The 14,639-nt window shown below is 42.4% G+C and overlaps 2 protein-coding genes and 1 long non-coding RNA gene across 3 annotated transcripts; all 3 read right to left on the reverse strand.

Annotated features, from left to right (window-relative positions):
- Positions 1-6,901: 6,901 nt before the first annotated feature.
- Positions 6,902-9,178, reverse strand: LOC148911740 (alpha-1,3-mannosyl-glycoprotein 4-beta-N-acetylglucosaminyltransferase A-like). Its single transcript, XM_089028743.1, has 4 exons — positions 9,091-9,178; positions 8,760-8,801; positions 8,407-8,448; positions 6,902-8,340 (listed from the first exon to the last, which is right to left on the reverse strand). The coding sequence occupies exons 1-4, from the start codon at positions 9,176-9,178 to the stop codon at positions 8,036-8,038; spliced, it is 477 nt and encodes a 158-aa protein (XP_088884869.1). The 3' UTR covers positions 6,902-8,035.
- Positions 7,175-7,846, reverse strand: LOC148911741 (alpha-1,6-mannosyl-glycoprotein 4-beta-N-acetylglucosaminyltransferase-like). Its single transcript, XM_089028741.1, has one exon. The coding sequence runs from the start codon at positions 7,844-7,846 to the stop codon at positions 7,175-7,177; it is 672 nt and encodes a 223-aa protein (XP_088884867.1).
- Positions 9,179-10,880: 1,702 nt separating the features above from the next.
- LOC148911742 (uncharacterized) lies at positions 10,881-11,975 on the reverse strand. Its single transcript, XR_016119602.1, has 2 exons — positions 11,348-11,975; positions 10,881-11,125 (listed from the first exon to the last, which is right to left on the reverse strand). It is a non-coding gene; the product is annotated as an uncharacterized LOC148911742 (long non-coding RNA).
- Positions 11,976-14,639: the final 2,664 nt, after the last annotated feature.

The following is a 14,639-nucleotide window of genomic DNA, read 5'->3' on the forward strand; positions in this document are numbered from 1 at the left end:
CCATCAATAGGCAACACTTTTAAGTTGGTTCATTTCCACGCTCAGTTGCGCGTCTGAGACGACGAAGATGTAGCAGTTTATCTTGTCAGCATCCTGCGCATCGGTGTTCTTGGTGCGCTTGATCTCCAATGTTATGCCATCCTGCGTATTTACTAGACGTAAACCCTGACCATGTAGGTCTTCGTCGTTGATGGTGCGCATATCGATCCACAGCGCATACTTATCCTTAAAGAATTCCTCAGGGTTAATTTGGTCGCCAAACTTACGCTTTGCCTCCCTGTAAATGTCTGCGGGCTTTATCCCCTGCGAGTAGACCTTGTTTGGGACTCCGTTTATGTTTACCCCCACGTTAGTAATGTTGGGGTTGTGAAAGGCTTCGGAGTCGCGCTTACCGGCTTCGTAGGGCTTAGCAAACACCAACATCAACCCCGTGAGACTTCTTCGGGGGATGTTAATACTTTGGTTAATAACCTCATCCGTCTTATCTAGGAAGCTAAATGTCTTATACATTACTACGTGGTCGTATAAGAATGCCTTTCCGGCGCTATATTCCATACCCGCACTTCGAGCCAGCTCCTCAGAGTAGACTGTCTCGTACTGTAATTCCAAGTTAGTTATCTTGTAGGGATCAACAGCCCCGCTAATTGCGCTGTCCATTCCTCCTATGACGTTCGTAGTGTCCGCCAAGGTTACTTCAAACTGTAACTCGGATAACTGCCTGGGGTAGTACACACCATGGTTCGTAATCACTTCAAAGTCCAAAGGTATGACGTACTTGCTACCATAGGCGGTCTTTACCCTCGTCGCGTCTGCTACTGCGGTTGCTCCACTGGAATCAGTAGGCGCCGGGTTAGTATAGCTGCGAAGCTTACGAAGAATAACACTTCCAATTCCCTGCTCTATCTTTTGTGCACGGTCAAAGGCTGTTAGCCACAGATCCTTATACGTGGTGTACAGGTCGTACCTATTCAAATCCAAGAGGGATTCCCCTGCGAACTTGATTCTCATCTTAGAGACGAGGTTCCTACCCACGTTATTGACGGTATATCGCTTGTCCTTGGTGCTTGGTTGTATTGCTAGGTCAAACCTTAACGCCAGAGTGCCAGGAACCAATACTAGGTTATCCGTTAGACGGGGCACGCCTACATACAGCGTCTCACCTGGCTTTGCGCTGCTGGGCGTAAAGGTGACCCGGTGAAAGGTGCGTTCTGCTTTCAGCCCGCCAACCTGCTTAGGTAATACGTTGGGATTTAACTTTGAGCTTATCATATATAATGGAAGTAGAAGGAACGGATTTTGACCCCCTTACCGAAGAAGGCCAAGTTGATATTAACGATGAAGAATACGAGTCTTTACTTCCTAATGACAACGTAGACGGACGAAGTCTCTTTGAGAAATTAAGTAGTAAGTATGGTAGGAGGGCCCGCGATGCTATGCGTTCCTTGAGAGATAAATTTAGGTCTAAGAACCCCCACACGCCCATTCCAGAATACTTAGAAATGGAATCCCTTGGCGTGCGGTCGGACTTAATGGCGGACCTCATCGAGGACCTAAGAGAGCGATTCCCAAGCCTAAACCTGGCTCTCTTAGACATCCAAATAGGAGACAAAGGGCAGATTCAAGTTAGAGAATCGGGTAGGGAAAAATGGCACAACCTGTATCAAAGAAGGAATTCCAGCCTGCTTAACAACCAACTTCCAAAAGGAGTCACAAATGCGCTGGGAACGCCCAACTTGACCATGCAGCGAGGCTCGACTAGGGAGGAAATGCGACTGGATTTCAATAAGATCTTTAAGGCGGCAGCTAGATTACCGGCCTTTGCAGGCGGCCATGGAACATACGAAGAATTAAGGGCGCAAGTAGGAACGCTAAGTGAGTCACTCCAAACCAAGACAGAGGAAGTTGCTACGCTGAACTCTCAAAAACGGGAATTGGAGGCCAAGATAAATAAAATACAGACCTTACCAGCACGCCTTGCCGAGCAAGCCTCTTCTGCGTATGATTTAGCGGAAGCGCAGCGAGAATTGGCCGAGATTACTAGCCGAACAGAGGCAGTTAATAACGACTTAGAACGAATCACCAGGGAGCGCGAGGACCTCTTAAGGGCAAGTGAGGATTTGGCGGCTCTTAAGGTGTCTTTCCAGAATCTAGAGCTGGAAAACGACGTCCTCGAAGAAAGATTTAAGGAAATGGAAGACGAATTCATGAGGGGAAACCAAGCTACTGTTGAAAGTCATGCCGCCGAAGTTGCCGACTTTCGGCAGCGGATATCTAAGTTGTTAGATGAAAAGACCACTGCCGTGAAGGACTTTCAGAATGCCTTTAGCCGCTTGGCTGGTAAGGATGAGCAGCTAGTACGCATAGGAAATGAATTAGTGGAGAGTCACGACAGGGAAAGGCGTATTATAGCACAAATGGCTGAAAAGGATCTGGAAATAAGACAACTTCAGGAGACCATCGAAGACCTGCAGGGTCGAATAGAGCGGCAGCAGGAAGTAGCTGTGGACCAAACTCGCTCCGAAGAGGAAAGGGAGGCTGCTAGGAAGGAAGTAGAAGCCCTTGAGGTACGCCTTGCGGAATTACAAGCGCAAAGGGAAAACCTGGAAAGAGAATTAGGGCTTACCACCAAGGAAAAGATAAAAAGAGCCCTTTTGAAGTATGGCGTGCCGCTGGCATTTGCGATCGCTATTTCGAGCGTAGTAGGAGTAATCTTGTCCACGCTTAAGGCTACAGGCGCTGGCGTAAAGAAATTAGGCAATGGGCTGACGGACTTGGGAAAAAAGATGGCAGCCGGCTTGCCTGGGCTGCTGGGTTCGGTTGTTTCCTTGGCACTTAGGGCCGGCGGAGAACTGTTGAAGTTCGTGGGGAATAACATTTGGATCTTGGTTGTCGCTATTGGGGTGGTACTCCTGAAGAAGATGAAGGGTTAATCTTATCCTTGTGTATTACTGGCGGCTTATAATCGTCGTTAGGCGTCCGAGGTGTTCTAGACTGGGGATAAGTAAAGATAGTATTCGCACCGCCTTGATAATGCGGAACTAGCGGCAGCACACTCATGGTGCTAATGGCCTTATGATTATAGACAGCGTCCTTCCATTCATATTGCCCATTTATTCGGAGGATGCCGGGGTATTTACCACCACCGCGGGCATCGCTGGGGCGAACTTGAAGCTTTGCATATTGACAATTAGCTATCATATGAAAAGTCGCGGGCGTTAAATCTTCTCCGCTTAGTGTGTTGGGCTCAAATGAAAAATGGGCTGGGTTCCTATTATCGTTTTTTATCCTATAAGGTGGTAACGGGGTATTAGTCTCGTCTAGGATTCTAAACCCAACATTACAACTATCTCCCGTATTAATGCTAATAGTGCAAATAATCAATCCTAAGCCTCCTACCTCAACCCACAACCCAGTGTCGCGCCAACTATCACCACCCGTATATTTTTTATACTCTAAGTAATGAAGAAACCAATCTTCCTTCGCATGTGGGTTCATATACTTAACACCGTAAGAGTGCTAATGGTGGCGTGATTAAAAGCCGCATTTCTTTGATTTTCCATACTATTTACGCAAACGCTCCCGGTGTCATCTACGCGCATTTGCAGCTTTACTTTCCCGTGGCAGTCGGCAACCATGTGAAAAGTCCAAACGGAAAGATTCTCGACGCTCGCCGTTGGCGGCTCTACTGAAAAATGTGTGGCCGCCCTGTTGTTCGTCTTCGCGCGTATGGGTTGCAGTATACCGTTCGCATCCAAAAACCTGAAGCCCACGTTGGCGTGGCTGCTCGCGCCAATGCAAATACTACAAAGGATTAACTTCTTTCCCGAGTAGTTCAAATTCACGGACATGCCCGTGACATCAACCCAAGATGCCTGGGTGTATTTTTTCTCGCCTGTGTAAGTCGTGTAAACGCAATCTACTCCAGCTACGTAGGGGTTGTTCATCGCCATATATAATAGCTCAGACCAATGCTTGCAGCTGTAAAGCCGGCCTTTAGTAGGTTGTGGTCATATTCCTCCTCCTTTTTAGGCGCTCGGTATGGTTCTTTTTTAGGCGCTCGGTATGGTTCTTTTTTAGGTGGTTGGTGCACTTTTTTAGGCTGTTCAACTAAGTGCCTCCTGATGGTGTCAGAGTTCACGTCATTTACCCCAAACTTCATATCCTTAGTAGCTCGTTGAAGTTTGTTGTTGTATCCTACTACAGAACCAGTATTTATAGATAAATTACTAGGCATTAACCAACAACCAGGGGCTACTGCATAGTCCAACCTCGCCTTAGAATTTTGTATAGCTAGTTGGTAACGCTGTACGCCCTTGCTAATGTCGCCCTCCAAGATCGAACTTTCGAATAAGATCAAAGCTTCGGCTCGCGTCTCTTCTGCGGCGCCCGTATTTCCGATTATGCTGGATCGGGTGTTTACCTGAGCTCCCAAAATGGAATACACGTAAGCTTCTATGCTGCGGTTTAAACGGGCAAGGCCAGCTTTGGTTAGTCCTTTACCTTCTGGGGGTATAAAGTTAAAGTATTGCTTCGTTTGCTCGTCGTTGGTAATTTTGATAATCAGCGGATTGGCCCCTGCATACTTACCACCCTCGTCTTTGAACAGAGGTCCGTCTCTAACTTCCTTAGTGGTCTTAGCATTTGGTTCAAAGAAGGTGCTACTGTCGTGAGTTTCTTTGTGATACCCAGTGTTCCATCGCAACTGCAGCGAATGAACTTCCTTATCACTTAGCACATGTCCACCAATCCCCCAATAAGCCCAAATATGTCCCAGACCATTGTTAGCACCCGCGGTACATCTAAAATCCTTCCCTACAACGCCAAACTCCTTACAAAGTCTATCATAAGCCGGCACGCTGTATTTGTTATCTCTAGGATAAAACGTGGCATCTCCCGGTAATGCAACCACCCCCATTTCATGCAGTATTCTTCTAACCGTGAAGTGAAAGTGAAACATAAATATTGAATTCTTCATCAAGTTTGCGCTTACCCCACAGCCGCTAGTGGCACACCAAACCGCAAAGTTCAACTGCTGCGGCCAATAACGCATGTTAGGACCACTTAACCATTCATGAGATTCCTTAGCGGTGGTATGATTAATGGGTACGTCTTTGAAGATATCTCGCACCTTTAACGGAAAGGAATGCTCGTTAGAGATCCGCATGTTTAACGTTAGGTCCAAGCTTGGGTGCTTGTCAAATGGAACCGCGGGTATCGGATAAGTACTGGTACCAAGCAATAATTCCTTTGACCAACCTTGCGTTACCGTGGGATGCTGCACAGATACCGTAGGCGTGGGTTTAACGTAACCAGGATTCTTCAACTGATTGTCTATCTGATTAACCAGCGTAGGTTTCAAATCCTCATTACTGTACATTCTTTCGCCGTTATAGTAAATCCCATCGGGTCTTCTTTCAAACTTACTGGGGTCTGCATGTGGAAACATCTTCCTAAAGGCCCTCCAGTTCCAGTAATCCCGGTTGTCGTGATGCGGCTGCTCCTCTACGTTATTCCCAAAGGCGTCGTACATTAGTATATATAATGGATGTTATACCATCAGCACCTCCACTTTATCCTGAACTTCCTAAGGAGGGCCCCAACGAATTAAATGCCGAGAACTTTCGTCTGAATAAAGCAAACTTAATACTGGCTTACTTGGAAGGGCAAGCGAAACACTACGAAGAGGTTAGAAAAAAGTATGCTAGAGCCCGAAGCATACTACATAAAATCGCAATAACTTCCGGCTCCATGTCCGTGGCGTTAACAGGCACTGGCGTTGCTACCTCACTCACCGGACCTGGAATAGTCGTTGGCGTTCCTTTGGCCAGCGTTGGAGCCGTCTGTGGCATCGTTTCCGCTGTTACGACAGGTATTATAAAGCAATTGTCCGGTAAGATATCCAAGCACGACACACACATAGCCCTAGCAAGAGCAAAGGCTAACACCATCGCCGACTTAGTCTCCCAAGCTCTGCGGGACCGCCGCATAGACGACACGGAGTTCTCTTTGATCCTCGCGGAGGAAAAGAAATACGGCGAGCTAAAGTCGGGTAATAAAAAAACCATCGTGAAAGATCTTTCCGAGGAATCTCGCAAAAAGATCTATCAGGAGGCAAAAGAGGAGCTGCAAAGAAAACTCGCTCAGTAGACATTTGCTTTGAAAAGAACGTAGGGGGATTTCGGCTGCACATTTCATCTTCTCGGAATCCATTCTAACAGCGGGTGATTGGAGTCAATTTGCTGGAATATTTCGTAGATTACGTCAGGGTAATAAGGAATATCCTTATCCAGACGACAAAACATCCACTCGGCTCTGCTCATATCAGAAACCCCGGGAATAGACTTACCGGTAATTTCAGACAAAAGATAGGGAATAGCTTTGTAATATTTTCCTAGCTTTAATTTTTTCAATGTCTTTCGTAGACTTCGCGGGGTTGACTCTTCTAAGTGGTCTATGATTTTCTGCCTTACTTCATCGCCTAAATATACCGGATGTAAACCTTGGATATGACTCATCCAGTCTCGGAAGTATTTTATTCTCTTGTATGGGGTCTTCGTACGACCTCCGTTTGCGTAATACTGCTCTTTGGTAGCATTTGGTACGGCATTACGAATATTCTTACCACACTCGTAACACTGTGCTGACGTGTCGTCTTCTATTTGCATTTTTTTACCACAACACCAGAAACCCTTGGGTTTTGGAATATTAACTTTGAATCTTAGGCAAATCACACAGAAGTCATTGGTGCATTCATGCATCGTATATCCGACAAATATCTTAACCTCCGTTTGCGGTACCCAACAGAGCAGCAGTAAGGGACTTTTCGCGCTGCCACCCGATCGCGCAAGACCCCCCGTAGGGCCTCGTCACTGCTCCAAAAACCCCACCCCCCCCCCCCTGGTGTTTTTCGATTTGTGATTTTTGGCAATGCCGGCGCTTCGCGAGTCCCCCTTACTGCTGCTTTCCGTATATATCTTTAAGTTTATACCTAGCTAGACGTAGTCCATACAGCTATTTCTCGTATAGCAAGCCATCTCTTCCTACCTATTCGATCTTTCCGTATATATCTTTAAGCATATACCTAGCTAGATGTAGTCCATACAGCTATTTCTCGTATAGCAAGCCATCTCGTCCTACCTATTTGATCTTTCCATATATATCTTGAAGTATATACCTAGCTAGATGTAGTCCATACAGCTATTTCTCGTATAGCAAGCCATCTCGTTCTACCTATTTGATCTTTCCGTACTTCAGTGATTTCAATTTTCAAACATTGACAAAGAATTCCTTTAGCACTGTTGCTCTGTGCCTTTAATTGCCCAGTATCTTTGTATTCCTGCCACAGGGTAAAGAGACCACACTGTCCCCTACCATCGCTGTTGCTGTAAGATAACTTAGCTCCTCCAAAGTAATCCTCAGGTGCGCTAACTCCACCAGATTCGACAATCAGCCTAGAAACACGTGCTGGAGTATAAAAACGCACTAAAATGTAGTCTCCTATCTTGATATTTTTACCCCAGAACATCCCATGGAAAGTAGTGTCATACGCAGATGTGATATTGTGTCTGTTATAGCTTATTATTGATGTATTGACTTCAGCATGAGGATTGTGACTGTCTTTGTATATCCGATAGGTAGTTTTAATGTCTTCAAGCGGGCGCACTTGGCCAACGAGAGATGAAAATGTGCCCACATGACGAAAGATTGGGGGACGACACCTCGCCCAAGCAGGATTCCCATGCAGATGGAAATCGTTGAATTGTCGATTCAATATATCAATAGGTAGTACCCAGAAGAAAGATTTGACAAACATTGACAATCGACCAATATCAGTGGTTCGATACATTATACCAATGAATCCTCGCGCACCAAACTCTAATACTGACCACGCTCTCTTCTCATTGGTTGTTATGAAATTCTTAATTGTCTTGAGGTATCCTTTACTTGTTGAGATATCGTCTTCGATCTGAAGATAGTATTCACCCAAATCTTTGGAATATTCAAATAGGAATGCGTAATCTAAGCACTGCTTGGATCACCATTTTACTCTCTCAGGCGAGTCTCCCCACAGTCGCGGAAGGTTCTCGAGGCTTGGGTAAAACGACCGAGGCGCCGTGACCACCCGTAGTAATCCAGAATTCATTTCCTTCGCAAATGAATCGGATATTTCTTTCCGTATGCTTTGGATAACAGTTGTATTGAAGTCTGTTATGAAGACTAAGATAAGGACTTCGCTTTTCTCATGTTCTTCCAATCCTTCCACTAACTCTTTTAACGTTTGGCTGAGGTAGCTGGCCGCTTTTGGTCGCCTAACTGTCGGAACACCGATCACAAGGAAAGCTGAAAGATGAATTGAAAGAACTGTAACTGTTTTTGACTTTAACCTTATTTACTATTTTAACTTACCTCGGGTTTTAGCAGCTTTTGTTATGTTACTTTCACCAAAACCTGGAATAATTTTTGAGTCAAAGTATAAGATATTAAGACAACGCATTTTGGATTCCACTCGACTCTACTGCACTGCACTGCACACTGCACACTGCACACTGCACACTGCACACTGCACACTGCACACTGCACACTGCACACTGCACACTGCACACTCCACTCCACTCCACTCCACTCCACTCCACTCCACTCCACTCCACTCCACTCCACTCCACTCCACTCCACTCCACTCCACTCCACTCCATTCTTCTCTTCTCTTCTTGTATATAATTACCATTTTAGATATTTTAAAATATTTATAAACCACGTACCTGACTTCTTAGCAGCTTCTGTCGTGACACTTTCACCAAACCCTGAAATAATTTTTGAGTCAAAATATGAGATATTAAAATAACGCATTTTGGACTCCACTGCACTGCACTGCACTGCACTACACTGCACTGCACTGCACTGCACTGCGCTCCACTGCACTGCACTGCACTGCACTGCACTGCACTGCACTGCACTCCACTGCACTGCACTGCACTGCGCTCCACTCCACTCCACTCCACTCCACTCCACTCCACTCCACTCCATTCTTCTCTTCTCTTCTTGTATATAATTACCATTTTAGATATTTTAAAATATTTATAAATCACGTACCTGACGTTTTGACAGCTTTTGTCGTCACACCTTCACCGAACCCTGAAATAATTTTTGAGTCAAAATATGAGATATTTAGATAGCGCATTTTGGACTCCACACGACTCTAATGCACTGCACTGCAGTGCACTGCACTGCACTGCACTGCACACTCCACTGCGCTGCGCTCAACCCCACCCCACTCCACTCCACTCCACTCCACTCCACTCCACTCCACTCCACTCCACTCCACTCCACTCCACTCCACTCCACTCCACTCCACTCCACTCCATTCTTCTCTTCTCTTCTTGTATATAATTACCATTTTAGATATTTTAAAATATTTATAAATCACGTACCTGACGTTTTGACAGCTTTTGTCGTGACACCTTCACCAAACCCTGAAATAATTTTTGAGTCAAAATATGAGATATTTAGATAGCGCATTTTGGACTCGACTCGATTCTACTGCACTGCACTGCACCTACTATGCACTATTCACCTACTACTGCACACTGCACCGCGCTTCTCTGCGCTGCGCTCCACTCCACTCTACTCCACTCCACTCCACTCCATTTTCTCTTCTCTTCTTGTATATAATTACCATTTTTGATATTATGAAATATTTATAAATCACGTACCTGACTTTTTAGCAGCTTCTGTCGTGACACCTTCACCAAACCCTAAAATAATTTATGAGTCAAAATATGAGATTTTATAAGGTGGGCATAAAAGACTCTTCTCGTAGAAACGAATGGATTCTTTCACAGTTCCCTACGCCATCTTTGAAGGTAGTCGTGCCTTTGTATCGAAGGCAGATGAACGGCGAGCTTGCAATGATAGAGGCATGTGAATAATTGTCCAAGGTTTTAAAAAAGGTCTCGCTTAGTTATTTTCGGACTTAATACCAACACGTACGAACTTCGTATCCAATAAAGGGTTGACAAGCTATGCATATGAGAAGCTGGAATTCCATTTATCGATGTGGGAGGATATCTAGCACCAGGACAGGCTAGCACTGAGCATGCTCACACTCGCACATAGCTTTCTTCGGGTTATCAAAAGAATCAAGAAAAAAGATCGATTCATGTTGCATCAAATAAAATAAAAAATAGGATCCTAAACTAGAGAAGAATACTATAAATGAACATAAGAAGCATAAAAAGCTATGTTTAAATTTTTTCAATGAGAATGAACACACTGTATTATGGTACTGTGATATTGGGCAGTATATTTAGATGCAGTGGGCTATGTTCTCAGAACCAGGCCTAGACCAACTATGATTATTACTGACATTTGTAAATGTCGTTCTAACAGTCAAAATGTTGACACAAACTATTCTAAGCTGCAGTAGAATGCAATCCATATTACTAACTACAGGGTTCGCGCTAAAGTAAAAACTTAAAATTCAAGGACTATTCAAGGAGTATACAAGGACCCAAAAATGAATATTCAAGGAGTGTGTTCAGCTAACTATGCCAAGGTTTACACGGTGGTTGCACATGGCCGACTTTCAGGTTTTCCGATCTTTCTGACTAGATCTATTTCAGAACCATGCAAGTAGAGCTAGTACAAACACTAAAAGTGTGTAACACTTTGCACTATTTAGTAGTAAATAGTGCTAATTAAACAATAGAAAACAATAATTTAACAGTATTTAGTGGTATCAGTTATGTTACACACTTATAGTGTTTGTACTCTAATGATCAAAACAAAAATTCAAGGAGTTTAAGGAGTAACACGAACCCTGTAACTATTAAAAACTAGTACAAAACAGCACCAATGAAACAATTGAAAGCGAAAGAGATAGATGTGTTTAGAGCTATTTATTCTTTGTGCTATTTCACGGATATATGGCTTGCATTATTTTGCGCATAACTTCTGAGCCATGCTATATTTTCTAGCCCACCTGTAGGGAGCACTAGCTAGTACAAGAATGTTTAGATATCAGAAACACGAAAAGGAAGATTCTTCGTTCAGGATCCATGATACGAAAAATCAGTATCCTAAGCTTTTGCTTTCATGTCCTTCCTTCTCGACTTTCTTCGCCAATATTCTAGGTATAAAATAAGTATATTTTTTACTACTTTGGGCTTGTTTTTAGTCTGTCTAGTACTTGGCAAGATTGTAGATAAAGTCTGTGTAGAATGACAATTTGATTCGCTGTTTTAGCGGTTAAATAGGAATCATCTTTCACTGTCTTTAACTCTGCAGCTCGATCAGGCGAGAAAGAATAGATTCATTCACTTTTAAAGTTAGCTTTTTTTTCTATCCTTACCTGAAGTTTTAATCCAACCAACCAGTAGTACGTTTGCAAGTAATATAAAGACGATGCCGAATAGCAAGAATTTAGCCAAAGTCTTCTTTGATCTACGCATTTCTTTTAGTGAAAGCGTATACTGATGAATAGTGGATATTGTGAATGCAATGGTTTGTGACCACGAGAATGCGACAGCCGGAGAGCAACAATGAAAATGATGCTATGTCTAAAGATAGACAAAAACGCCATGCTACGAAAGCTACGAAAACTAACAAAAAGCTAACAATGAATCTGTATAGAATTATTTGTGACCCAGAGGTAGTTTTTCATTACGACTGACAACAGGTAGTCCTAGCTCCGAATGTATGGGAGGTTGAGAAACAAACTTGCAGCGTGCAGAAAAACAAACTATATAATGATTGATTCTAAAAATATTATCAAAGTGTGCACATGATGGGGCGCGGGGATTCCTTCTCTTAGTTCATTTTCTCTTGGTATAAGTGTTTTTTAGTAAAAAATAGACAGGTGGTTCTTGAAAATCTCGCGCGCTGATTGGTCGAGAAACTCACACTATCACACGATAGTCGCCTCCAGCGATAAACCAAAATGGCGTCCAGCCGCTTTGTTGCTGTTACCGGAAAAAATGCTTTTTATCTTCTTTTTTTTTTTTTTTTTTTCCTTCTTCTTTTTTTCTTTTTTTGGAAGAATCACCTGTGTATTTATACTAAAACAATTATTTGCCTCAGCCTCAGTGAATATCGGAGAATGTTTACCTCGCCGCTCGAAGACTCGTGTCTTGGTAATTATTTAAAGGAGGCATTATTAAATATACAAACCTTTTCTGTAGAGGTAAAATATCCTGCGGGTATAAACCTTGATATCTCCAAGGTGCATCACTCAAACCATAAAATGTTTTTTTCATTCAACTATTTACTTTTTTTAGAATCAATGCTGAAAATCAGCTAGGTGTCATAGGCACTTTTAGCATTTTGTGAAGTTGTGTCGTAATTTGTCAAAGGCAAACCTACTGGACAAAAGTACTGCAGTTTATCTCTAATTTCTTAAAGAATTTAGAAAATATATAACGCTAACAGGTATGACATACATCTAATTAAGTACAATTGATTGTTTAAATTCGAAAATATATTAAGTTTAGCTGCTTATTGTAAATAGGAAAATGTTATATCTCACTCGCAATGATAACAATACAATAATTTATTTAATATAAAATACAAAAAATGACAAATTAACAAATCAAAATTAATGGTTGCTAATATCAATAAAAAATAAGCCAGCATTTGATAAATCCTAGCCTCCTTTGCAGCAGTTCTTAGGAGGCTAGATAAATCCTTAATACTTAACATTCTAACATAAGTAAGTTAGAAAACTAAACTAGAAAACTAGAAACTTAAACATTCCAAAAGCAATTAAAGATTTAAATCAAATCCCGTTCAAGATTCAGTCCTTCAATTTGCAGCTGCATAAGTTGCTTCACATACTGCGATGATATCAGCTCAATTTGATACATGACAACCGCAGTACAAATATATATTTAATATATATTCTCATTCACATAAATTATAATTAATGATGTAAAAATGATGCATGATAAGATAACCCTGGCCTGACCCCGGCCCGCTCTGTGTTTTGTGCTATTTCACGGCTATAAGGTTTGCAGTCCATTTAGCATAATGTTTGAGCAACAACGCTATATTTCCAAGCCCATCCGCTGGGTCCGCTAGATGATGACTAAACGAAAAGGAAGATTCTTCGTTCAGGATCCATGATACGAAAAATCAATATCCTAGTAAGGTTTGGCTTTCCTGTCCATCCTTCTCGACTTCCTTTGCCAATATTCTATTTTTTACTGCTTGCGTCTTGTTTCAGTTGAATGTGCGAAATGGCTTGCATTCTTTTTTTGGCATAATTTTTGGGCCATGCTATATTTCCTCGCTCATCTGCTGAGTTCGCTAGATAATACCAGCATATTTAGATAAAATGTAACACGAAAAGGAAAATTCTTATTTCATGACGAAAGATACGAAAAATCAATATCCTTCTAAGGTAATTTTGCTTTCCTGTCCTTCCTTCTCGACTTTCTTCGCCGATATTCGAGGTATAACATATGTATCTTTTTTACTACTTTGGGCTTGTTTTCAGTTGGGGACCGTTCATTTTTTATCGGGAGGGGGGGGGGCTGGTGGTTTTTGGAGCTTTCTCAGAAAAAAATGTATAGCCCGCCTAGTTTGGTACAAATTTTTTGTATGGCCCACCCTCTCGTTCATATTTCATTTAGATGCCCCCCCCCCCCCCCTCCCCCTCTACCAATTCCTCAAAAATACATATATATGTTTGTGTACAATTCAGTGAGTTCTGTAATTGTAACGTTACATTGATAATCAAAGTAACAGGGAGTACTCACATTCTAAAGTATATACATTTCAAGGCTGCCATTGTAATAGGGTTAACATCTAATTGATCGATCATTGTCTCCTCAGTACTATGATATCTCCGCATACTTTTTGTTGTTAGATTCCATACTTCAGATAAATATATGGTGTTGCATTTCCTGTTGACGTCCCTATTGTCTACAACAGCTGTCTACTTTAAATTTTTACACTTTGTCCAACACACCGATGGGGATATGACAGACTTATTGGAATTATCTTATTGTTCATGTTTACATTATCTACTTTCGTTAAAGATAGTCGAAGGGTATAAGTATAAAGTTTCTTACCGGTTGTCTTCATGCGACATAATTCGGTAGGCTGACGGTGTTACATACAGACGTGAATCACAAAAATCATGACTTGGAAGGGCTCTTATCTCTAATCCACTTTCCTCTGTTGGCTGTAACAGACTCTGGTGCTTTGTTCCCTGCTCAAACAGGTACAGCAAGATTTTGCAACCGAATTACACTGTGAAACCAGGTGACGGAAGACAAATAAACCACGCCATTGATGAACATTCTATCATTATAAACAAGCTCAATGACACACTTGACGAAATTAAAAAACATGACAACACATTGTTCAGCACAAATGGGAGAAACCTAAAGGAAGGGAGCACATTCCAACATGAATTTAATGCAAAACGAAAAGCGGGCATTGAAAAAGTAATTGCTAATGTGACTGAACACAAAGAAGCATTACAGCGGCTGCTGGACGACTGCAAACGGATTTTTAAAGGCTCTGCACAGAAGTTTACCTCAGAGAAGAGAAAGAAGAAAGAAAATAAGAGGAAAACAAAAAATAGAAGACAGCAGCGATATGATGCCAATATTAAGCGAGTATACAGTATTTGTATATCA

The sequence above is a fragment of the Actinia tenebrosa genome, unplaced genomic scaffold, assembly GCF_029948245.1.
Source record: "Actinia tenebrosa isolate PJP-AT-01 unplaced genomic scaffold, QUT_ActTen_1.0 PGA_scaffold13__45_contigs__length_12533684, whole genome shotgun sequence".
Classification (NCBI taxonomy): Eukaryota; Metazoa; Cnidaria; class Anthozoa; order Actiniaria; family Actiniidae; genus Actinia; species Actinia tenebrosa.